Source organism: Camelus ferus, chromosome 3, assembly GCF_009834535.1.
Source record: "Camelus ferus isolate YT-003-E chromosome 3, BCGSAC_Cfer_1.0, whole genome shotgun sequence".
NCBI lineage: Eukaryota > Metazoa > Chordata > Mammalia > Artiodactyla > Camelidae > Camelus > Camelus ferus.
Window position 1 is genome coordinate 63481835 of NC_045698.1, and position 27909 is coordinate 63509743.

Genomic DNA, 27909 nt, shown 5'->3' on the forward strand with positions numbered 1-27909 from the left:
TACTATGATGACAGTGGGTATGACTGAAGTCACAGAGGAAGAAAAGTAGATGAGAAACAGAGAAAATCAAATCTGAGAAGAAAAATTCCCTTTTACTTAGGAACACTATGTGAAAACAGAGGAATCATTCAGTTAAGATAACTTTAAAAAAGAAAATGGTAATACGAACAAAAGAAAAAATTAAAAAGCAAAGCTGCTAGTGAATAATAAAAAAAGAGGCCACAAAGGTTTTCAGTCATCCATTTACCAAAAAAGCATGTCTAAATACACAGAAATAAAAGAGCCTCTTAAAGTCAATGAGACCTTAATGGATCCTGGTATGGCTATGAAAATGGACATCTGTTTATCTTAATGAAAAAACCTGTAGCTATAGACTTTCCAGTAGGTGCTGATCACTGTTTCTTTTTTCCATTCGCCTAAGTTCCCTGTTACCAAGAAACTGAATCAATTTTTTGAGCAATGGAATGTTGGCACTTTAAATTCCACAGTAATCACTTTAAAACTGGAAGAGTACTTATTCTCAGAAGATAAAAATGTGTTTTTTTATAATTATAACACTGTTCAAGAATTCTTAAAGGGACTACAAATTAAGGTAGGAATGAATAAATAAACAAGAGTTTTACTTGAATATCCAGGAAAGTTGACTTGAAAAATATGAGATCATAATATTCAAGAAAAAAAAATGAAAATGAACAATGTAGTGGTATGAAAGATTAAGGAGTAAGAGCAGTATTTCAGCTGGTCATTGGCTAATATTCGTCTCAATTTAATGCAGAACTCTTATCTCTGCAGTTGGTAACTACAATTTACTCTGTGTAAAGTTAGTGCTAATTTTAAATCTATATGAATAAAATATGAATAAAGGAACTTTTTATTTATTAACTTAACTAAGTTTTAGAATGGCTGATCCAAGGTCACTTATCTTCAAACAGTGGTAATTTATTAAGATGAGCTTTCCTTAAGGAATACATACACAGGTCACACTCCACTGTGCCACCTCACTTAACAGTCAAATCAACTTCAAAGACCATTGATCAGTAAGACTGCACCAAACAATTTTTAGCAGTTAAGAATTCATTTGAGGATAACTCACAAAACCCACTAATTTTGATGTTTATTTAAATATAACTTAATAAACCAAATAAAAATCTGTAGTCAAGTTATTAAGGTAATTTATACATCCAATATTCTACACAAATGTAAAACACTATAATTGAGAATATTTTGTACCTATATATGTGAGGTGGAGAGTAAACATGGGAAAGGATTGTGATCTTTACCATTAAATCATGGGCTTCCGCAAAGCGCTGTAACTTAAAAAAAGAAAAGTTTTTCTTTCCTTGTTAAACAGTAAAACTGTAAAACTAAAACTCAGTTCATCATCAGGAAAAAAAAGTTTGGTGGTATTGCTTTAGTAAAATAACAACTCTGTACAAGAAAAACCTCACTCTCACTGCTAGCTTTGGGATTTAAGAGAACTCAGGAGAAAACTAACATTTAGGGAATAAATATTTCACAACAATATAAAACAAGTGATGATAATTTAAGAAGGGGTTAATTCCCTAAAATAACTTTTTTTGGTTCTTCTTAGTTTATAAAATCAGAGAATTTTTTACTAACCAAAAATGGACCTGACACTTTGTTATAGGTCTCATATAATGTAAAGCTTTGTGTTTATTAGCTTAATAGTCTAAAGTTAAATGAGAGGAAAATGATCAGATTTAGAAAGCAAAGTCATTCTAAACCTAATCTCAGTCTTTCTATAAAGAAAATTAATGAAACAATCATTTCAAATGATCAATATGGCCAATTATCTGGTGACTTGTCCTGGAAATCTAGGGAATTAAAGTGAGTTTAAAGGTTCCATGGAAGAAGAAGTACAACAGAGTTACAGGACTCAATATTAATTGTATTATAACAATGAATTAATCTAAGGCTCTTTAAATATCATTCTTCAGAAACTTTGGGAAAAAAATAAAATTAACAAGAAAAGAGGACTGAATCAAGCTACAGAATTCTACCTTGACTTTCCAGAAGACCAAATTCAATATACAGTTTTAACAGAGTAAGACACTAGATCTAAAGTCAAAACTAAAACAAGAGGTTTGAATCCAAAAAAGACTAGTATATTCACTCCCTAAAAGATACTAACATCTTGGTTTTCATATATTTCAAAAGGAAGGGAAGTTTTCAAATAAACAAGGGTTAGCCTAGCCATTACACAGAATACTATTTTGTTCCCTAAGTATGTCACTAGCACTTGGAACAGTGCCTGGCACCCTAAATAAGTATTTGTTGAATGAATGAAAAAATGAATAAATGACTTAAAATGTGACCTAGTACTTGAGGTTACCTACAGAAAATTAAATATAAAACAGATTTCTTTTCTTAAAAATTGAACTATGTAATTAATTTGTGAGGATGGAGAGTATTAAGAAACCCTCAAACCCTCCAATTCATAGTAGAATAACATTACCCAAAGAATTTTAAAGTTTCATGCAAAATTTAATGTAAACAAAATTATCAATATTCAAAGTTTCACGTTTTAAATAAATTACTTTCATGAAGTCTTAGAGATTCATATAGATCATAAATAAAAGAGCTGTCAGGGACAGTGAAATCATCTAATCTAGTCCACCATCATTTCATACATAAGGTACTGTTAATTCATTTAAAAGCTTACTCTTTCATGCTTCACATTAAAAACAAAAAAGCTCTTTTGAGAAGTTGAGTCTGAGAACAAATTTCAAACTTTTCCACTCGGAAATGACAAAATGTGCCAAATTTCAAAAAAGCAATCTGCCAAAAAGAGGAAGAGTAGTATTATGAAACAGAAAGCACCAGGAATGCATTTGGAAATACACAGAGGAAATAATATAGAAAACAAGCATATAATTTTAAAAAATCTAGAAATGATTAAAGAGATGGTGAATATGTAATGCAACAAAAAGTACCTTGGTTTACTTCAAATAAATAAGCGAAAGTCAATTATACCAATGAAATGAGAAAGGGTATAGAAAAGGTAGTCCCCTTTTGTGTCATCATTTTCAGAAGAGACTGGAAATCAGTATTTCCTTTCTTTACAGCAAAGAATATTACTTTTTAAAAACTATCATGCACAATTAGATGAGGTACGCTGTTGAGCATTTAATGCAACCTCTATCAATATCAAAACACCAGTATCTTAACATTTAAACTTAGTTAACCTAAAACAAAAGTTTTCCTATGAATTGAAAACTATTTTATTTGGAAGCATAAATATTTTTAAAAGTTGGACTTACTGGAATAGAGATTTTTTTCAAATTACAGTCCTTTTCTAGGAGCTCATACACATATTTCGTGATGATCTAGGTAGGAAAGAAAAAAACATTAAAATGCAAGGTCATCCATTATCAAAATTCACATAAACTATTAAGACTTATTGCTCTGAATGAGATCTCTCTATCTGGAATGTTATGATATAAAATTAAGAGACTCTTTATTGGTTTACTTCCTGCTGCTATGTATTGAATAACTATGGACCTTAATATTAAGAAGTAGAATTAGTTAATACAAACTCACAAAAATATATAAGGACTTTATATTTTTCAAAGCAACACTCTGTAAGCATATTTTCTTTTTTTACAGTATTTCTGTAATTCTGTTTCCCATAAAACTTCCCTATAGGTATTATATCTAATATAGTATTATTATGGCTGAGTCCTAACACCTCTTTTGTATTCAATGAATCAAGGAAAGAAAAGTTAGCGGTATCCTAAACAGAAAAGGAAGACTAAAGCAGCAAAATCAGGCACCAGTTTGTATCACCGTTTCTGTCAGGCAGAAACATGACTGTCCAAAGATGCCTACATCCTAACTCCTAGAACCTTTAATATATTCTGTTACAGGGTAAAAGGGACTTTGCAAATATAATTAAGATCAGAAACCCAAGATGGGGAGATTATCCTGGATTATCTGAGTTGGCCCAATCTAATCATATACATCCTTATAACTGGAAAATTACAGAAAAACAGAATATCAAAAAGACACAAAGTAAGAAGGCCTCAACTGGTCACTGGCAGTTTTGAATGGAGGAAGGAGACAATGAGCCAAGAAATGTGGTGGCCTCTAAAAGGTGGGGTAATCCTTAACTTACAGCCAGTAAGAAAAAAAGACCTTGGTCCTATTCTTGTAAGAAATCAAATTTTGCCAACAGCTCAAACAAGTAGTAAAGCCTTCAAAAAGGAACAGCCTGTCCAACATCCTGATGTTAGTCTGGTGACACTCATACTGGACTTCTGACCTAAAGAACTGTAAAATAATATATTTGTGTTGCTTTAAGCTATTAACTTTATGGTAATTTGTTACAGCAGCAATAGAAAACTAATACCCTATTCTTATTAATGAAAGCAAAGACAGTGAAGACTGAGATGTCTGGAGTAACAGCAATGATTTAAAAGGCTTTAAAGGTCATTTTAAGGAGTGTTTCTTCAAAAATATTTTTTATCATCTATGCACAATATCTCAGAGAATAATTTTAGCAGCAACATAAGTGAAAGTCTAATTTTATGAAACAAAATCGGAAGATAATTTTTTCTAAGCAAATTAAGATGTCAGTTGCTTTGGTGCTGTCTTCTGTAATCTAAAATAGATTCACTACTCTGCTTTCTTTAAGGAGTTGAAAACTCTTTCTTCTTGTATATGTTTTCATTCATTTTAGAAATAGTATACTACAGCTTTACCTTGGCTGATAACAGTCATTTCAAAAGCTACAACACTAAACTACAACTAGGCAATAATCTGTTAGTTATTAATTGAATACTATTCCTATAATATACATAGTAATTAAAATTATGTTTATTATACCTTCACCAGAAAGTGGCAGTGCTATAGACCTGAAGGAATAACCTAAAAATATGTAGGATGAGGCTAAACATAATCCATAAAGTTATATAATGGGCTGCTACTTCAAGAGAAATAGCTTAACTAAATGACACGAGCTAAAATGAGTGGGTTATCATTTCTGAAAATTCCTTTCTATGAAGTTATAAAATATATTTACATTTAAAGGAACAATAGAACCAATCAAACACAAACTCAAATGTTCTACTACACACAAGATACAAGACATAATTTGACAATTCAAAAATTAAACCATTTTGGCAGTTCATATCTTATGTCAATATGAAATACAATATTACAGTTAATTCTCAATTTCATACTACAGGATAATATATAGCAATTTAAAAACTGCTTACATTTGACCTTGAAAAACATTATAGGGCAAATGTCTGTTCTAATAAAACCATACATCAGGCAGAGTTGGAGAAACACTGCCTAACTTGCCCAATTGGCCTTGCCTTCCAAGCCCTGATTGCAGAAGGAAAGCAACCATAGAGTAGACCATCTATCTTGCAGGCAGTTCTCTCTGCCTGGAACATTGTCCTCAGCCTTTGCCATCCTCCAGAGACACATCACAAGTCACCTGCTTTAGGTGTCATTTTCCCTGCCTCATCCCAATCCTCCAAGATAAAACAAAATGTCTCACCTCTGTGCTCCACTGGACATGACTGAAGTATAAAAGTTTGATATCATTTGCCTGTCACCTGACTTACCCTCAGAACACTACAGTTTAGATACCCTACCTTTACTTGTATCCACACAGGGTAGTGTGTGGCGCATTGAAGGTACTTCAAAACAGTACACAAATACTCTTCACTATTCATCTTATCTACATCCTTTGAGGAAGATAAGTGTTTCAGGCTTAAAAAAAACAATCTTTTCTAACTGCTGAATTACAGCCTAGAAAGAAAGTATCAAGGATTTGTAGGCTTATAGCTTGAGTACAATTGCAGTCTGTATTTAGAAAAGTCAATAAATCAAAAGATAATTTAAAAAGAAAGATGAAAAAAGTATCTCTGCTCAAATGTAATCTATGTTCAAATATTTACTACAAACATTGTTTCCAGTGAAGTTCATACAAGGAAAAGAAAAGGCTTAAGAGATTAATAAGAATGCTCTAAAGTGAAATCTTCATTCTAATAAGAAACACAGCAACTTCCGGTTTCTGGGCTAAATTAAAGAGCTTGGAAGTAGTCACTTCCATCCTCACAAAAAGTAAAAAGCTGAAGAAGTGAAAACCAACAACTCTTCTTAGATCCATCAGAGAACTGAGGTCACAGGGCAAACTGCTGCCCAGAAAACTGGAGAGACAGACAGGCAGAGAGACAGAATCAGGGCTTACTAGTAAGAAAAGCCCAGGTGCAAAAGTGTTGGCTGAAGCCAGTCCTGGGGTAGGAACACTTTCAACAGTAATTGATCAATTTCTAGAGGTTCAAAATGAAGACTAGCTTAAGAATGAAAAATTAGGAGAGCGCTCAGCCTTAAAGGAGGATTCCCCAAGCTTCTGTGAGTTTTACCTTCCATGAGCAAACACTAGGTTCTCACTGTGGAGATTAGGGAAAAATCCCCTCCTGCTTCCAGCAGGGGAGGGAGAAGGTAAGCATTTTGAACTACTACTGAACTCTGCTCTCCTTAATAAGGCCCGCCTGCAAGGAGAACTGTTACCAGAACCTAACTAATACAGGGAAAGCAAAAGGCCCATGAAAAGCCCGAGATCTAATTAGAGGACTATAGAAGGTTTCCTCCCACTTCTCTCCACATCACCACCATACCGAGAGGGCTCCTATATAATAACAAGAAATGGGATACACTTAAAGAACTGCAAGACTCACCCCTACTTACGGTCTCCAGGAAAACCCAAAGACATCAGAGAAAACAAAAATAAGGACATAAGAGGAAATTTTAGCTTTGGACACCAGAGCTTCAGCAAACAGTAAACACAGCCTGACTTCTAGCCATAATAACCATAAAACTTCACACTCGAGACCTATCTACCCAAGTTCCTTTTATCCAATACATCATGTCCAGCTTTCAACAAAAAATTACCAGGCACAGTAAAAGGCAAAAAGAAACAACCTGAAGAGACATATCAAGCATCAGAAAATTAGGAATTACCAGACTTGGAATTTAAAACAATAAGTAATATGCTAAAGGACTTATTAGGAAAAGTTGATAGCATAAAAGAACAGATGAGTAATGTAAGCAGAGAGATGGAAACTCCAAGAAAGAACCAAAAGGAAATGATAGATCAAAGACACTAATAAAAATGAAGAATGCTTTTGATCGGCTCATCAGGAGACTGGACATGACCAAGAAAAGAATCAAAGAGTTTCAAGATATGTCAGTAGCCACTTCAAAAACTGAAAAGCAAAGAGATAAATGAAAAGATGGGACAGAATATCTGAAATGTAATATAATTACAAAAGGTTTAATACATGCGTAATAGTAATACCAGAAGGAGAAGACAAAGAACAGAACTATCTGATGTAATAATGGCTGAAAATATTCCAAAATCAATGACAGACATAAAACCACAGATCTGGGTAGAACAAAGAACTCCAAGAAGAATAAAAAGCAAAAACTATACCTGGACATATCATATTAAAAATGCAGAAAACCAAACACAAAGAAAAAATCTGGAAAGAAGCCAGACTGGGAGTATGGGGGGATTTGGAGGAGTGAGGGATGTGGAAGACTTTACCTATAGAGGTAAAAAGATAACAATACATCAGAGTTCTCTTAGGAACCATGAATGCAAGAAGAGAGCAGGCTGAAATATTCAAAGTGCTGAAAGAAAAAAATACTCACTAATTTACAATTCTGTATCCAGTGAAATTATCCTTCAAAAGTGAGAAATAAAGACTTTCTCAAACAAAAACTGAAAGACTCTTTTGTGAGTATATCTACCTTGCAAGAAATGTTAACAAAAAACTGTTCAAAAAGAAGGAAAATTATATAGGTCAGAAATTTGGATTACATAAAGAAAGAAGAGTGTTAGAGAAGAAATAAATAAGGGTAAAATAAATTTTATAATCATTTTTAATTGACCTAACAGACAACAGTTCGTTGAAAATAAAAGCAACAATGTTTTTGGTGATTATAGCCTATAGAAAAGAAAAATTAATGACAGCAAAATTATAAATTATGGGAGAACTGAGAATATTCTGCTACAAGGTACTCACACTACCCATGAAACAGTATATTGTTATTCGAAAGAAATACTGGAGAGAAAAGAATTCCTACATCTGATAATTTTTCTGTATTTATTTTGACTCCCACAAAGAAGCCATACAGCTAAAATTAAATGAATCCTCAATGGAGGAGACAGGGAAGTGATCTTGAGATTATATATTCTCAAAATAGATCCCTTGGCTACCAACAGATTAATGAATGCCCTCTAAGGAAATGGAATCAAACTAGACTTTGTTTTAGTTTAGTGTTACTCTATCTAGAGATTAAAAAAAATTTTAACAGAAGGAGCAGGGATGATGAAATAAATGGGCTGTGGGAAGACGGAAAATGAACACTGATAAAAATTAATTCTTGATGGAGTACTTCTAAACAGAAGGGGTATGTTTACCCTGCAATAAATTTACTCGACATTTACTGAGCAGTTGCTATGTGCTTATCATGTAGCTCACTCATTTCTGCCTTCTATCTGGTCATTAATTAAATAAGAAACCAACACTGATACCCATTACCCCTGAAAAGCACTGAAATTATTCTAGCAGATTATAATTTAAGATGGGTAGTGAAACTAAGCTTCCTGGAAGGTACTTTAGACCTTTTTGAGCTGGATTTCAGAAATAAAATGGGATATATGACAAGAGATATTACTGGACAAATGAAAGAAAAGTAACATAAATATTTTAATTAAATAAAAATATAAACTTTATTATTAGATTACCAAGCTTCTGTTCTCTTTTACTATGAAGAAAACCCACTCATTAGTAACAAATTAAATTTGGCCTGATTCACAGCAATAACAATTTTTATTTCTCAGCATTATTAAGGATATGTAAGATACCTAAGACACAAAACACCAACATCCATAAATCATCAGTCACATCCATCCCTGGAGAGGACACCTAAATGCTAGGAGTACCCTGATTTTGGGTGTAGGGGTGGATGAATAGAAGTGAACGAAAAACTCTGAAAGATTTACTATATCTATGAAATTTTATGTCCCCGTGTAATCAAAGAAAATCTCAGAAAATAAGACTCAACAGACCACCAACCTGAATTAGTAAAATATGAACTACAAAATATTTTAAAGGGGATAACTTTTAAAGAGCCTTGGGCTAACCAATTGTTACCTAGTAGAAATCTAATTCTAATTGATGGAATACAATTAAGTGATTTGTAATTAGTACAGTGAGGTGACAGTTTTCTCTCAGTTCTCCTCTGCTTAAAATAATTATGTACCTGTATTTGTATTAAATAGATACTCAGAACAGTTGGAAACAGTTTTGTTTTACCTAAGCAACTCCTTTTAACACTATTCATTTGCCTTACTTAGCTCTGACTTCATAAATGAGCCAAGCAGAGTCAGTATAGGCAGTCTGACTTACAAATGGAACACATATGTAAAAAAGCTTGATATTATAAGGTTTTACTATATTGGAAGTTTAATGATATTTTAGAGACAGGAGTTTTGCTTTTAACACAGTCTGTGTTAAGATCATATCTATTCTGTGTTACTCAGTTCCACTTCGTTTACTGATACAAATAGCATTTTAAAAACTCCACGGCTTTTAAGAAGCCAGTCTTCCACATTTCATTTCTAAACAAAGTGCAAGTGGTAGGAGATTTTAGCTTTGAGCCATGACTTGATTTAGAACATGTTTATCCCCAAAGCAGTACCTTAAGAACATTCACACAGTGTAATTTTTACCTTCAGGGCTGAGCACTTTATGACTCAACAGAGTCAGATTTAGTATTACACTGGCAGGACAATGTAGTACTTCTACGGGTATTAGAAGTTAATAAGTAGATGAGACTTATATATTAAATTTAACATTACAGATAGTTTTTTCATTTTAAAACAAAATGTGAAATTTTATAATTATTATAGCTTAATAAAAATAGCAAATATTGATGCCCAAACAGTAAATAACCACTTTGGAAAATATCCACTTTTGATATTTTTAAAAAACTGTATGCATACTTAGGTTTAATTTCTACTTTACCATGCTCTTATATTTTAGGTAAGTATTTTATAAATAACATACAAAAGTTTTTGTTCTGCTTTTAAAATTCATGTTGACCGTCTTTGAACTGGCAAGTTTAATCTCTTTAATTCACTGTGATTGTTGAATTCAAATTTTACTTTTCATTTTATTTTGTGCCTTCTATTTACCTCATTTTTTCTATGCTTCTTTTTTTCTTTTCCTACCTTTTACTAGATTAACTTCCTTCTACTTTTGCCTTTCTGGTATAAAAGTTACATGTTCTCTTTCTATACCTCTAGTGGCATCTTTAAAGTGTCAAAATGAGTATCTGACATATCAAAGTCTAAAATTAATAAATTTTATTTTCCTTTTGAATAGTTTGAAGAGTTGAAAGAGCTTTAATCCACCTTTTAAACTCATCCTACACATTACTTGCATATGGTATATTTGTTCCCTTGTTTTGTACCCTGTTTTTTGGGGGGGTGGTTATTTTGTTGTTGCTTTATCTAGGTAAAGTCTGTTTTGATTTCTCACGTGGTTATCAATCTGTTTGCTCAGTATTCCTCTTTGGTTTCTTTCCTCTCTTTCACTCTCATTAGTTCACTTTTCTTCTTCATTCGTTCTTTAGGAAAAAGCAAACCATCAGTCTTTTGTCTGAAAATATCTCGATGTGGACCTAACACTGAATGGCAGTTTTACTTGGGCATAAAGTTCTACATCACAAGTTACTTATTTTTTCTGGTATCTTCTGGTTTCCACGGTTGTTAACATTTCTGCTGTAAGTCTAACTGAGGTTGTAGGTAATCAGGCTTCATTCTCTGGTTTCTTTTATGACCTTTCCCTATGTCTCTGATGTGCTGCAGATTCACTATGTCTAGGGGAAAATGAAGTCTCACTGATCTTCCTGAGGACTCAGTGTACTTCCTAAACCTTTCACCAATTCAGAATAATTCACAGATAATATTTCTTCAAATATTTTTTCATTCCCATTCTTTTTCTGAAATTCCTACTAGATATATGGTGGGCACCCTTGTTCCACTCTCCCTATTGTAAGTTCTCTTTCATATTTTCCATCCCTTTTTGTTTCTCTACATATTAGTAATTTTCTTAGGTCTACCCTCTAGGACTCCAATTCTCCCTACAGCTGTTGTCAAATCTGCTAACTAATCCACTGAATTTTTAACTTTATTGACTATATTTTGATGTCTATACATTTTATTGGGTATTATTTAATCTTTCTTTTTTATAGTATTCTAATCATTATTATGTTATTTTCTCTTTTTATGTTTTTAACCATTTAAAATGATACTTATTTTATGCTCTAACTGTTAGTTCTATTATCTAACACTCTCGTACCTCTGGCTATTCAATTATTACCATCCTTAAAAAAAAATCACCTTAAAGCACACCGTCTTCATAAAGTCTTCCTCCTAAAATATTTCCTCTGTCAAAAGAAGTCTATTCAGCATAGAATTATTTACTGGCTTTTATTCCTCTGCTTATTATATCTCTTTTACTCGTTTCCCCTACTTGATGTACATTCCTTGAAAATAAAGACTATGGTTTGCACTTGATTGTAATTCAAACAAAAGCAAGTAGAATTCAATAAATTTAATTTTTGGTTTTTAACTTTTTTGAAGTTTTCATTATTGAATTAGCAGAAACAGGCCTAAAAGAGAACCCTGTAACTTGGTTAACTATCTATTTATCCTCCCAATTCTTTCTGGAGGTTTCTCAGTCCCATAAATTTCAGATGAGAATATTTATTATGTTTAATACAAGAAAATGTTTAATGTAAGAATATTTAACATAATATACATGGTAGCCTCAGATTTTAAGGTGAAAGAGTAGCTAATATGAGCACAATATAGTTTAAATTGGGGTATTTCATTTTATTTACTGCTTATATGCAAACATACTGCAGCTAAAATTCAACTTGCCTGATTTCAAAGTTAACTCATCTAAATACGAAGGGTAAACTTCACTACTGGATAATCTGAGCATCTGTAGTACCTTTATTATCAGTAACACTGAATGAAATTCTACAGTCCCCATGGTACACCTCTCCTACAGCCCTTCCAGTCTCACCTCCTTCCTAATTGCTAACTTTACATGTCCAGATAGAGATACAAAACATCACCTAGTCACTTTACATTGGCAGGAGTGGTAATTCAGCATCAGTTGCATGTTACTGGCTAAAGAAGGGGCTAAGAGAGCCTTGGCTACCTCCCAGAAAAGTCATCTCCCTTCAGTTTTCAGGCAGTAATACAGGAGAATATAGTAAGAGTTTAGCAGAAAGAAATCACCTGAAGTTTATTTCCTCTGGTAGGTCTCATGCTGCTTCAGGGCTTCATCTTGAGATTTGATACTTAAAATTTTATTGAGTTGGTATGAGTATGCACTTATATTTTTATATTTATACACACACACACACACACACACACACACACACACATCCTAACCACCTATATAGATAAGATGAATATAGGTATGTATCTACATGAGCATATACACATTTATGTACATACACATACATATACACATCTATATCTTATTTATTTCCATATTTACCTCTCTACAGAGAGTAAAAACTATGAATATATATGCATATATACACACAGATTCACATGCACGTTTTCTGAGAGCCTAGAATAACACTACCACCAATACATAGATCTTGGTGTGTGTGTGTGTGTGTGTGTGTGTGTGCACGCACATACGTATATACATATATAATTTTCCAGTAAAAATAACCAGACCTAACTGGAAATTTAAGGGCTTGAGTTTTATATGTCCTTCTCCATTAGAAGGAACCAAGGATCCTAGAAGAAAAGGCTGATTCAGGACCTGGAGCAAAGAAAGTATAAGTTAAGGCTGGAAAAAAAACTTTTTTTGTACACAAGAAAACAAGAAAATACTGAAAGAGTGATGGAAAAATGTTAAAAGAGGACAAGAACTTGCTTGGTGTGAATTCTTCTAGCCAAACCTGGGTAATTTAGGCATCAAAATAATGATAGCAATGGATTATATAGCCCATTGAATAAAATAAGTATCCATGAATCCATATGATATTTAAAAAGAATAAAGTAAAAAGGAAAGAGGAAAAAAGCTCTTTCTTAAGGAAGAATGCCAACTAATACATATAGAAGAAGTGATGGCGTTAGAAAATCGAGTGCTAAAATTAATAGGTGGAAGTTTCATAAAAAATACAGTCTCAAGTATTTTTCCCCAAATTACTTATTAATTACAAAGAGAAAAAAATAGTAGTTATTTTATAATATAACCTGGCAGACATCACCAGTATTATAGTAAGTCAAAAATCATGTGTTCTTAAAACCATAAATTGAGGACAAAAGATCACATCTAAGGTACTACTGTCAAATACCCATAAACTGAATCTAATCATGAGAATACATATGACAAACTCAAACTGAAAGTCATTATACAAATATTCTGCATTCCTCAAAAAAATGTCAATGTCAAAAAATAAATAGAGGCTTAGGAATGGTTCCAGATTAAAGGAGAATAAAGTGACATGACAATTACATTCAATGTGTCGACCTGGATCTGATCTTTGACTTGAGGAATGTCAGCTATTAAGTATATAATGTGACAATTAGCAAACTTTAAACATGGCTTGTAGATTGATAATATATAAAATTTTCTGGTTTTGATAATTGTTCTGTAGTTATAAAGATGCTCTTGTTCTTAGGAAATATACGCTAATGTATTAGTGTTAAAAGGGCATAATGTTTTCAGCTTACTCTCAAATGTTTCAGAAAAAATTTTGTAAGTAATATATACCGTATATGGTTCTTTTTAATCGTGCACCTTTTCTGCAAGTGTGAAATTATATCAAAAATATAAGATTATTTTTAAATTTCCCACATTGTTCATACTCCTAGCACAGGTGCTAGTGACACTGCATCTACTTCCACAATTATTTCAACAGCAATGTGACAGATGACAAATAGGGTAACAATAATTTGCTTTCATCAAAACATTTTAACTTCTTGAAATGTTATAAAACTACAGCTATACTTGGGGATAATTTTCATACATTATTGTTTGTCAAACTCGAAGACTCACTAGAATAAATCCTACCATTTGCTATGTTTATGCCTATGTTCATCTCTTATCTAAAATTCTTACTCCCCCATTTTTCTCCATTTCCCCCAAATTCAGTTCAAATGCTACCTCCTATCTGAAGTTTTCACTGATTATATTCATGACTCTGTGCTTTTCTTAAGATGTTTCGCATTCTATCATAATTAGCTCACATTCTCATTTGCCCACTGAAGTAAGCACCTTACAAACAAGATTTACATCCCACTTTACTGCAACATCAACCACACTATAGATGCACATGAATACTGCATGGATGAAAAATAACTGGTCATGCGTGCAGACATTTGGTGTTTCAGTTTATAAAGAACTAAAGGTAATACATTAAAAATATTTTAAAAATTAATTTTTGAAAAAAAAATTTTTGTATTGCAAGTAAATTCATACAATTCAAAAATGAGAATACTATAATGTAATATATGTCCCTGTCCTCCTCCATTGTCTTCCCTCTTACCCCCAGAGGTAATCTTACTATTTAGTTTCATATGTATTCTTTCAGAGTTTCTTAGTATCAATATAAGCAAGTAAAAATGTATTATTTCCCTCTCTTTCTTAAAAAAGACAGTACACTACACACACCATATTGCCTACTGTTGCACAATGTCCTCTTATTATTCTCACTTTCTTATAACAAATTATATACACTGTGTTACCTTATCATCTGAAAATTTATCGTGATGATCTACCCTCTCAGTAACACAGGTCTTCTTTACCCTTTTTTTACTAGCCGTAGTATTCCATCGTATGGATGTACGAGAATTTAATCAATTTTTAAAAATATTTAATGCTTCTTAAAAGTACTTACTAAGAAAAACATATATAACCTTAAGCATTGTTTATTAAATCCTATGCAAATTAAATGTGCACATAATTATTACCTTGGGACTTAGAATCATTTAAAATAAATACCCACCCTGTAAGTTACCTAACTATTTAAAAAAGAACAATGCCTTTTCCTCCTGATGTCCTATTTATCCTAACTCTATATTCCATCATAGCTCCCTCCTAGGAAGGGATGAAATGAGGGAGGGAGGGTAGGAGGGATGGAGGGAGAGATGGAGGAAGGGAGGGACAGAGGGAAAGCAGGGGGAGGAAAAAATTACGTGAAATATCTTAATAATTAAGGTTTAATATTATTCAATAATGTCAGTTTGGCTAAACCTAAAAGGGCTCCTCTAGCATCTTTACATTAAAGAGACTATGATATGAATGGCAATGAGTTGTCTAATTAGAACTAAATCACATTTACCCTGGGTGCAAATCCTCTTAAGTCAGAACTACATCACTAGAATTAGCTCCATCTTTTCCCTATTTTTCCCCTTAAAACCTTTTATACTTCATTCTCGGTGGGTACATTCTAAACTTTTAAAAAGTCTTTTGAAGTAACTGCTTTTTCAGCACATCTTTGAAATAAAATTCATTCCTCTAACTTCCCATTAGCATTCCTGGGAGTTCTAGTCTATGTCTCCAGTTGTCCTTCATTTAGAATAGCCTTAAATCACTTGCTCTCACGTTTTCCTTTTACCTGCTCTACAGAAGAGTCTTCCTTTTTATAAGCCATCCTTTCTTCCCAATAATCAGATTCTTAAATAGCTTATCAGAGCAACAGACACATACGTGCATCCAACCAACTACTGATATCGCCTTCCAGTGATTTCACAGGCACTTCAAACTCAGGATGTTCAAACTGACTCCACCCTTACATATCTAAACCTCCAGTGTGTTCATCAGCACCACAGACAGTACTACCATCCACCTAACTGCTCAAGTCAGAAGCCTAGATGTCCTTTTCTTTCATCTTCCCCTTGCAATCAATCAGCAAGTCCCTCAAGCTAGTCTTGGAAGACCTCCATATCTCCCCATCTCTGCTATCACCATTCTAGTTCATTCTAGACTATCAACAGGTTTTATCTCTCCCATGGATTGCTTCTGTAGCCTCCTTCTGCTGTATCTATTATAGCAGATCTTCCTTCAGATCATATCTCCTGTTAGCAGACAAATTATTCCTTTACAGATGCAAATCTAATAGCTTCCCAGTGCTATAAGGACAAGGCCTCAATCCTTAAATCCAGCATCTGATGCCTGCCTACCTCCCAAGTTTCATCCTATACCACCCTCTTTCCTCATTCTCTCTATTGTTTAGCCACAGTGACTTTCTCTTAAATTCTCAGACGTACCGGAATCATTTTCATCTGAGAGCCTTTGCAAACCTTGTTGCTTTGCTGGGAATGCTCATCCCATTCATCGTGTATTCAGCCTCAGTGTCTTCCTTGCCCAGCCCTGAATCCATCCTCAAGACACAGCTAAGAATCTTGCATTCCTCAAGGGTAAAGCAGGACAAGGAGGATACCTCCTGGGAAAGGAATAAGACAACTGGTCATATCTCCTAGGAAACTAATGACAGATGTCTGGCAATAAACCAGTACTCCTTACTAACAGTGAAAAGAAAGAAGAAAAGACCCTTGCACTCCTCCTGCCTCACACTTAAGATGATTAATAATGTCTTTTGCAAGATCTGTCTTTGCTACTAGACTTTAAGCTTTTGGAAGAGGAGCAACTACGTGTATTTATAAAATTTGTCTTGGGCTGTATGTCTAGGGCCTAGCTCATGTAATGGCAATCAATATTTTTGAATAAACAGTAATAATATTAGCAAAAATACACATAGCACTCACACTGACCTAAGTTCTTTTAATAAATCTCCACTCCTTTAATCTTCACAACAACCCTATAAAGAAGGACACAAAAGCATTTGAAAGGTTAGATAACCTGCCCATGGTCACACAGCTAAGTAAGTCACAGAGTCTCGATTCAAACCTAGGCAATCTGCCTGCCTTGGAGTCTATTTTCTGAACTTACACGATATATTCCATCTCTGGTTTTACACAGTCAAAAAATTAAAATGCTAAGGGACAGTGTGATGAAAAACTGAAATTAAAGGGCTATTAGTAACCTAATACCAGCAGGCAAGAACAGAAACGAGAGGATATTTCAGGTAGGTAAAGAAAGAAAGAGTGATTTTAACTGCCAAGACTAGGTATTCTTAATTTTTGAGCATTCTTAATTTGTGAGCATTCTTAATTTGTGAGCACTTTTGGCTGTCTGATGAAGCCAATGAACTCTTCTCAGAATAATATTTTTTTTAAAACATTAACAAAATACACAGGATTACAAAAGAAATCAATTATAGTGGAATACAGTTGTTCAAAAAATTTTAAAATACCAGATATGTGATATATTATATGTCATTCCTTATTAACGCATTTTAGGTGCACCTGAAACTAAAGTTTTATCATATCAAAACAGGTGATTTGTATCTGTGAAAAAGTCACAAGACTGCTAATACTATTACTTTTTATGCCTACATTTACAAAATTTTTTAAATTAGGTTGGAGATTAGTAAAAAAGAAAGATGTAATTTTTTAACCCATTGAGGTTCACAGACCCTCACCGCCTAATTCTGATCCCCTGGGGTTAAGAATCCCTGGACTAAACAGCACACCTGGAGCCTACAGGCCCTTCCACAACGTGCCATGCCCTGGCCCCAAAGCGAAAAAAAGTCTGACCGGCATCTTTTCTGAGATATATGCCATAGACAGCACTGCTCTCGATTTATCTCCTGGCCACGTAAAATCACAGGATTTGATTTTTAGTATTGAGTATATTCAGATGATTTCAGCATGAAACACTAGAGCCCAATTTTTCCTATTTCTCTGAGTAATATCAATATCTATGTTTCAAAAACAAGAAGGATTTTGATTCCATGGCTCTTCAACTCAGCCACTCAGGACAAAACCATCACTGTATCAGGCATCCAGTTAAAAAACCCCATTAACCTTTCATGATCTCTTCCTCTTTCCTTATCATTCTGTTAAAGTGGAAATTTTAAAAAACGATCTCAAAGGCAAACAGAATGTTTGAATGACTCTCAGTTGATTTTTATTAACATACTCAAGGAAACATTGTAATTCACACATCTCAGGTAGACCAATACATGAAAATAAAAGGTTAATAACAGATACCAATAAGCTAGAAAAAGAAACAAGCTATAAAAGTCAGATATTACACTTGCAAATTATAAATTTCTTATAAATTTATTTACTCTACCTAAAGAAAAGCACTTACAGAAAGAATAAGATCACACTGGCTAGGGACAAAAGAAAAATAAGGTAGACTGATAAATTCAGTGTAGCCTTTGCTATGTCATCTGAATTTGTGAAACTAAAAGAATAAGAGCAATATATTATCGATTAATACTTCGCCTCTAACTTTTTTCAAAACAAGGTAACCATTACCTACAGTGATGGCAAGAATAAAAACAATACTATTTTCACCACTCTCCTTTTACATTTCTACACGGAGAGTTTAAACAATTCAATAAGAATTTTTTGAGCCAAAATAGAGGATAATTCTACTGAACGTAATGACGTGGATTTTGCTGAGAACCACGATCCTAAGAAAGATGGGCTACCTTAAATCAGGAGATACTTTCATAACCTCTTCAAAGGAGGGAGAGGAAGAGAAGTTTCTTCCAATCTTCCAGTTTCTACTACATTATAAGCAAAAAAAAAAAAAAAAAAAAAAAGTACAATAACTTGTTAGATTTCAAGCTTTTGGCTATAGTGAAATTACCAGTATTTGGATTTGCCTTCTCACTATTAACAAATAAAAAAGTATACAAAATAAATGGTTTTCAGAGAGTGAAAAACGGGCGCCATAGATCTGTGTTCCCTGGAGTCCCCATAATCTCCTTGGCTTTCTGCCTAAAGGCAATTTCTGGACTGTGGCCCAGGGAGGAGGAACCAAAGCAGAAACCAGTGGCCTCACAGAGTTGAGGAGATTTGAGTTCAAGGAAAATGAGGTAAGTGGAATTTGCAAGACACAATACCAGAGAGGGAGTTATGCAGAAAAAAAGCTCTAAAAATCTACATATGAGTTCCTATAAAACTTTGGCTAAGCTGTGTATACATAAGGTGAAACTTCCAAAAGGCTGAAGTAAGAAAACTACTGAGGAAAAAGAAAATGACAAGTTTAAAGGTGAACAATTTGAAGATCTATAGGACTCCAAGACATTTGAGTTCAAACTAGCCAGAGTGAAAAGGCTTCACTGAGTACTCAGGAGTAGTCAGTAGTGTCCAGAGAAGGGTGATACCTCAGAGCCAGGTACCCTCTCAGAGTAGAGCTCAGCAATCTCTGGAGTATCAGCTACTCTACATCTACCTCAGCAAAGCTTTAACACAAACCTACAAATTAACTATTCTGCAATAAACTTAACTGCTGCCAAAACAACATTCGACGTTCTTTAAAGGCAGCCAATATCCTGACACTTACCAATATAATATTTATAATGTCCATCATCCAATACAAATTACTATAGACACTCACAGAAACAGGAAAATGTGATCCATAACTGGGAGAGAAATCGGTCAATAAAAACAGACCTAGAAATGATAGAAATGATGAAATTAGGAGAAAAGTACATAAAACCAGCTATTAAAAAAAATATTCAAGGGTGTAAAGAAAAATATAAATATAGTGAGAAAAGAAATGCATAAAGAGGAACAATGGAACTGCTGAGAACTGAAAAACACAATAACTGAAATTAAAAATTCAGCAAATAGGTTGAACATCAGATTAAACTCTACAGAAGACTAGATCAGAGAGTACAAAGATATAGAAATGAAAGCTATCCAAAATGAGAAAGACAAAAAACTGAAAAAATGAACAGTGCCTAAGTGACCTTTGGGACAATGATAAGCAGCTTAATATACATGTAATTGGAGTACAGGAAGTAAGGGGTGGGGGAGGGGTGAAATATTTTTAAAAATAATGTCAGATCATTTTCCAGATTTGATAATAATTATAAACATACATATCAAAGAAGCTCAACAAAGAAGATAATGAAGAAAAGAACCTCGAGGTACAATCATAATCAAATTGCTGAAAAGCAGTAATAAAGACAAAAATCTCAAAAGCAGCCAGAGAAAACAACACATTGCATAGAGAAAATCAAAGATAAGAAATACCACTAACTTTTTGCCAGAAGAAAATGAGAAAACACCTTTAAAGTAATCCAAGAGGAAAAAAAACAAAAAACAAAACCTCATGCCTAGAATTCTACTACACTGAAAACATCCTTCAGAAATGAAGGCAAAATAAAGACCTTTCCAGACAAACCAAAGCCAAAAAAATTAATTGCCAGCAGACTGGTACTAGAAATATTATAAAATGTTCTTTATGCTAAAGAAAATGTTTCCAGATGGAAATTCAGATATAGGGAGAAATGAAAGTACAATGTTATGAGGCTTTCACATTATATGTGAAATGGTATAATTTGAAGATAAACTGTAGTAAGTTAAAGATGCAGACTGTAAACCCCATAGCAACCATCAATAAAGTAAAACCAAAAGGTATAGATAATAAGCCAAAAGAGGAGGTAAAATGGATTAGTACCAAATATACAGTATATTCAGTTAGATTTATTACTTTTAGCTAAGGTTTTTCTTATAAGTGAAAAGATGAACTTCTACTGAAGTCTGTAGTATACACTAACCATTTGCCTATTTTTGTACCAACATTAATTATAGTTTCTCCATGTACAAAGCTAAAGGACCTAAGAATACAGGCATTCTAGAAATTCAATAAACACCATTCTGTCAAAAAAAGTAATAGATTCTTACTTAGATAAAATATGGATAATTTTTTACAAACTTAAATGATACTTCTTATCAGTCAGATCTGATAATATCAAAAGAATGGGAATCATCAAAATATAAATTAAGGTTCAGTGGTACAAATCTTTTCTCAGAGTATGGGAACATAACCATTTCTGAAACAATTCAAGGCATTTAAAAAATTGATTTCATTCTAGAAAATATCTAACAGGAAAAAAATTGTTTCTACTTCTAAAACCCATAAAAGAAAGAAAAATAGCTTTCCAATGATTCCTACACACTTTCAAAGAATAAAATTTAAAGGCTTATTGTTTAAGGATACATGCTAAAAAGATTAGCTGTCAATAAAACATGAAACTTCTTAAACTTAAAAAAACACCTTAGTACTTTGATTTGACTGAAGCAAACAAACGTTAAAAAATTATCTTAAATGTATAATATGTAACTTCGGTGGTATCTGACAGCTATTTTATTACATAAAATATTTTCCTTTGGTGAGCCTCACCAGCTGGTACCATTTTCCCAGAAAGACAGCTGTTTTCTAGTTTCCCTATCTCAGCACATTTCCAACTGTCAGTTCTAACTGTATGCAATCCCATAGTGACAGAATACTTTAAGAGGAATGGCTCATTAACTGTGAATCTATGAAGTCCACTCTCTTCAGTGAATTCAAATTAAACCCACAGACTTGCTAGCTCATAACAGAATTCCCCATACATTTTTTGTTGTTGTTCTTTTACACTGTAGACTCAGAGTAAAATATTCATGTCTTCTACTATAAAATTTTTTCCTCAATCCTATAAATGCACTGACATAAAATGTTAGTGGAAGTGTATCTTGAAAAATTATAAATTACAAAGCTATTTTTTAAAAAATGATTTCTTTCAAATTCCTTTACCATGTAAGTGGCATACAATTTTGCAGAGAGACTAGTTTGAATCATAAAGCTCAAGTTTAAAATGTACAATAGGTTCTTAGAAAATTCCCAGTAACTACTCTAAGCGGAGGCTGACAATACAGGCCATTAAGAAGCAGATGAGATAATGTGTATAAAAAAGTTTTAAAAAAAAGAATATCAGTTTTTAAATGTAAGGTATCTTTACTATCAATACAAGTAAATACCTTTATAAATTATTTGGAAATATAACAAAATAAGCATGGACCATGGGAAATATCATGTATGTACACCAAGAGCACATCAGTGGATGCTAACCACAGATATTCCAGAAATTGGAAACTTTGTACACTGTTGGTGGGAATATAAAATGGTGTAGCCACTATGGAAAACAGTATAGAGGTTTCTAAAAAAGTTAAAAATATAATTAACATATGACCCAGCAATCTCACTTTTGCCATATTATCAAAAAGAATCAAAATCAAAATCTCAAAGCGATATCTGTACTCTCATGTTTGTTGTAAGACATGGAGGCACTACATTCTTTTTTTTTTTTGTGAGGGGGTGCTGGGGAAGGTAATTAAGTTTATATAATTTTAGAGGAGGTACCAGGGATTGAACCCAGGACCTTGTGCTTACTAATCATGTTCTCTACTGCTTGAGCTATACTCTCCCGTTGTAAGACATGGAAACAACCCAAATGTCCATTAATTGAGGAGTAGGTAAAGAAAATGTGGTACATACATATACTGGAACATCATTCAGCCTTCAAAAAGGAGGAAATCCTGTCATATGTGACAACATGGAAGAATCTGGAGGACATTACACTAAATAAGTCAGTCACAAAAGAACAAAAACTGCATGATTCTACTTGAATGAAGTATCTTTAATAGTCAAACTCAGAGAAAACAGAGAGTAAAATGGCAGTTGCCAGGGGCTTGGGAGAAGGCAAAATGGGAAGTTGCTGTTCAATGGGTATACAGTTTCAGTTATGCAAGACCAATTAGTTGTAAAGATCTGCCATACAACATAATGTCTGTGGTTAACAATACTGTTGTGCACTTAATTATGTCAAGAGGGTAGCACTGATGCAGTTTTCTTACACACACACACACGTGTATGTGTGTGTGTGTGTATATATATATATATATCTATAAAATTTCATACCCCTGTCCCATAACATTAAAAACACAAAAGATTTGCTGAAACAAACAAACAAAAATTTTAAAGAAGGATGATATTGGATATGTAGTGATTCAGAGACAAAGCCACAGAAACTATGGCCCTTTCTTCACTCTTTTCCAAATGGAATATTTTCCCTAAGTCGATAAATATGGCTTGAAGAACTATCAAATATGTGGAGACCAAGTCTATTCTCCGCTGCCTACAGGAACATATTTTTGCCAAGACTGTCAACCCACATCACCCTTGAAACTATTTAGAAACTATCACCAATTAGGAAAGATGTTAAAGTTGTAACCTAATAATACATATAATATATATTTGTACATCTGTGTCTATCTACCTACCTGTCGTACATACACAAACATGCATACATACACATATACTATCTAGATATTAAATAGATTTCTGTCCTCAGAAAAAATAACTGTTTCTCTGAAGATGTACACTGGTTTTTTTTAATGATAAAGTAAATATGGACAAGTATATTCATTAATCCATTAGAAAACTGGACAGTAGCCTTTTTAAACTTATGGGTAGTGCATTGTTTATGACCCTTAAGTTTGTGTGAGAATGCAGCCCACTAAACTGTTTGACTGGTTCTAAGATTTGTAGAATTGCTCGGTACACTAAGGAGTCTCAACTAAATTCTCACCGGTTTACAACTCCAAGTCAGAATTTTCACACTAGCTTCTAAAATATCTCAAACAAAGATCATCCTGCAATCTTATATCTACTTAGAGGGTCCTATAACCACTGACTTCCAATATTACAGAAAAAGGTATCTGCTCTTAGGAGACAGACAGTAAAAAGTAAACAAACAGATAGGATAGCGCTTTGTTACTTCATAGACTGCATAATTCCCGAGTAAACTTCTCACCTCTAGTTTCTGGGGAGCAGGTGGATCTGCTGGCTGTTTTTACTTCCCAGTTGTCAAATCTCATGTTATATTTTCCTTTAATATCTCCTCTGAATCAACCATTACTAAACATAAGTCGTTTGAGCAACTTGTCAAGCTCGAAACATGTCTAGCACAGTCAAACTAGGCTTCAGCAAACAAATATTTTATCTCATATGCTGGTTGTGTGCCTCAGTTGATTTTAACATTAGTGCAGGACAGAGACAATTGTTCTAGGAGCTAGATGGGAAATGAGTACAGATGAACACTGAATATGTTTTCTAAGCATCCCAGTATAGCTTCAGCTAGTTATTCTGTATTCAACAAGATATTTCAGGACCCTAAGAAGAGCTAAAAGTATACACAATCTTTTCACATAATATAGTCTAAATACTTCTTAGCAATCAAAACCCACATTTAATCTTAAGTTTGGGAAACCTAATGCCTATAAACATTTTCATAAACTGGTCTTCCCTCCTTCAAGTTACATCTGCTCTAACTCCTAGAAAAAGTTACTCTTGAGAAGGGAGTTCAAATGCCTTTGAAATATATGACTTCCTAATTCAAGATTTTATTGCTACATGCAATCAATTAACCTCTGCCTCAGACTATTTCATCTGTAAAAATGGCCAAACACAACTTTCTGCACTGTAACACATTTAACCATCAACTTATAGTCGATGACTTACAACAGTTTTTGTTAAGATATTCCATACAACTTGGAAAAGTGTGATATTGACCACAAATACTCATTCTGAATAAATTAAGTTCCAGAATCATTTCTAAATTCTGTATCACACTGCACCCAGAATCTCTCTATTCTGATCAAACAGTTCACAAATGCCCAAAAAAGAGATTCCCAGTAGTGCATGTGTCTGTACACACACATCTATGAATATGGATGTGTGTGGATGCATGCGTGTATCCCCCAAAGGAAAAAGAGGTTCAAGGAACAATTTGTGCAGTCTCTTCTTTAAAAATCAGGAAAAAAAAAAAAACCCTGACAAATTCATGAATAGGAATAAAATAAAGAGTGTAATGAGAAGGCCCATCTGCCTATGACATAATAGCCAAGCATGATTTTTTATAATCTTTTCCCTTGAACTAATTTAACAAAATGTTCCTAAAACCTAGAGAGTACTGAGATGGGGATGTGGTGGAGGGTGGGGAGGGCATCAATTAGCATATATTTTAGAAGTCAAAGATAGTTTATCTTTACTAGTATTAATAGAATTTACCCTAATTTTCATTTCTACTATTTCCAAAACCCTAATCAATCTTGAGGAAAGGAAGAAAGAAATAAAAAGATGTGAAAACTTAGAACATATCTATCCTTCTTCTGGCTCATGCAAGATATATTTATAAAATATTTGTATATAAAAACAAACTGTATACACTGCAACTACATTTCATGCAAAATATACCTTACATTAAATATCTACCTGAATAAGGACTTTTTTCCAAAGCACAGAAAGATAAAGATTTAGTACAACAGGACATTGGCTCAGAAAAACATACCAGATGAACATAAAAGGTTAATTTTAATAATCAAATTCATAATTCATCTAATCTAGGAAATGCCAAGAATAGTTTAAAGAGATATTCCATTTAACATGAACTAATGCACCAACTGTCAGTAACAGTGACGATAACTAACTGATTCTGGAATACAATATGCTTGTGTTTAATGACATCAATAGACATGTAGGAAATTTACAATAGATTATTTGCCCAATTACTGTGATGCTTGTAAAACCATTACTAGGCTACAAATCTTATTCTACTTTTAGAAACGTCCATGATCCAAGAAAAGAAAAAAAAAGCATAAAACATATTATTCTTTTCTTAGACAGGTACATTTCAGTGAAAATACAATTTTAAGAATGTTATGCTTTTGTTTCTGGCACAGAAAAACATCTCTAAGCATTATTCATATTATTTCTCTCCCCTAAAGTTAACATACTTTAATGCCATATGGGCACAAATTTACTTCTGTTCATTTAAACTTGCAATTAAACTTTATAACATAGAAAACTGCTAAAGTAAAATAATCCCATTCCACTGAAAGGCATTTTTTTTTCTAAAATAACATGGGTGATGTGCCAAATGGCTGGGGTGGTAGCTCATTATACCTTCAGTGAGAATCCAAGTTTGAGGCTTATCTTGGGTTCTCACACATAGCAGCAAAACCTTGGAGTGCTATCAAGGGTTAGAAAGGACAGATCAAATGTCTGAATTGAGTGAATCCATTCAGGGGGCATTGGTTGTTCAGTAATCTAATGAGTAATGCATTAGTAATCTATTAATCAATGCATTTTATTGTAACTTTACTAAATATCAGAGTCCCTTATATCTAAAATATTCAAACCATTTCACAGAAAGAAGCCCTTGTGCTGCCCAGAAAATGTCCCTTTCTTCTTTAATCTATGTCAACTCTTCTAAAATCATAAACTCCATTTAGTGACTGAAAGAAATACTTGTGAAATTCTGATTTATAGGGAATCAGAAAGCTAATATACTTTCAAAGAAGTATGCAGTAGGATCTTCAGCATATTGTTAATCCTAAATATACATTCATAAAGTGGGTAGATGAGAAGATAAGTCATCCCCACTTAAAGTAGGAAGGTCAAAGAAAGATGTCCAAGGAATCAGGCAGCAATGAGGCGAGAGGGGGCAAAGCCGGACACATAAAGCAACATTCTTCATAGTGTCTTTCATATGAACCATGGTAAATTTTTACTCTATATTTGAAGAGACTGAATAACGTAAGGACACTTAGATTAATCAGTGTTAATAATTATACACCAATTCCAACTGTTGACACAAGGACAGACAAATCAAAAAAACAGATCAACTTCAAAATCAAAAATATTCCCTTTTAGAAACTGAAATGCAGTCACATTCAATTATATTAGGCAACCTGATAAAACGCATCCACAAATAACCTATATATAGCTAACATTATACTTAATAGTAAAAGATTAAATGCTTTCTCTCTAAGATTGGGAACAAGGCGAAGATTTGCACTTTCAACACTCTTATTCAACACAGTGCTAGAAGTTTTGATCAGTGCAATGAGACAAGAAAAGGAAATAAAAGACATGCAAATCAGAAAGGCGGAAATAAAACTGTTACTATTTGCAGATGACATGGTTGTCTACATAGAAAATCCCAAAGAAATCTAGCAAGAAAAAATGAAGTCTTAGAACAAATAAGTGAGTGTAGCAAGGAATTCAAGGTACACGATAAACTTACAAAATTATTTATATTTTATATACAGTAATGAAAACATGAATGCTGAAATTAAAAATATACCATTTACAACCAAACAAATGAAATACTCAGGTATAAAATTAACAAAATGTGTTCAAGATTTGTATGTTGACAACTACAAAATGCTGATGAAATAAATCAAAGATACAAAGAAATGCAAGTCATACTGTGTTCATGTAAGACTCAACATAACAAAGATGTCAATTCTCTACAAATTGATAAGCAGGTTAATTCAATTCCTGTTAAAATCCAAGAAAGATTTGTTGTAGATATAGACAAGGTTATTTTAATATATAATATGAAAAGGTAAAGGAACTAGAATAAAAAAAACAATTTTGAAAAAGAAATACAAAGTGAGGAGAGATCGATCTACCTAATTTCAAGGCTTATATTGTTATAGCAATTCAAATGATGTGGTGTTAGCAGAATAACAAACATATAGATCAATGGAACAGAAAGCTCAGAAGTAGACACACACATATGCCCAAGTGGATTTTGAGAAAGGTGTAAAAGCAATTAAATGGAGGAAAGTCATTTCAACAAATGATGCTGGAGCAAATGAAGAGCCATAGGTTAAAAAAAAAAAACCTAAGACTAACACCTTATACACATCTTAAAAGGATCATGAATTTAAAAGTGAAACATAAAACTACAAAACATCTAGAAAGAAAATATTCAGGATGAGTCCTTAGATCTGACACCAAAAGCATTAGGTATAAAAGAAAAAAAATGAGAAAACAGACTTCATCAGAATTAAAGCTTTTGTTCTGTGAAAGACCTGTTAATAAGATGAAAAGACAAGCTACGGAC

At 33.2% G+C, this 27909-nt stretch overlaps 1 protein-coding gene across 5 annotated transcripts in view; it reads right to left on the bottom strand.

Annotated features, from left to right (window-relative positions):
• FAM172A (family with sequence similarity 172 member A) overlaps positions 1–27909 on the bottom strand; it is a 362785-nt gene that overhangs the window by 275289 nt on the left and 59587 nt on the right. For 3 of the 5 annotated variants that reach the window (XM_032476170.1, XM_032476171.1, XM_032476168.1), the window contains one exon: positions 3282–3347. The exons of 1 other annotated variant lie outside the window; for it this stretch is intronic. In XM_032476170.1, the coding sequence (XP_032332061.1) occupies positions 3282–3347 (66 nt within the window). Of the gene's footprint in view, positions 1–3281; positions 3348–16354; positions 16531–27909 lie in introns of all 5 variants that reach the window. One more of the 5 variants, XM_032476173.1, reaches the window with a different exon arrangement.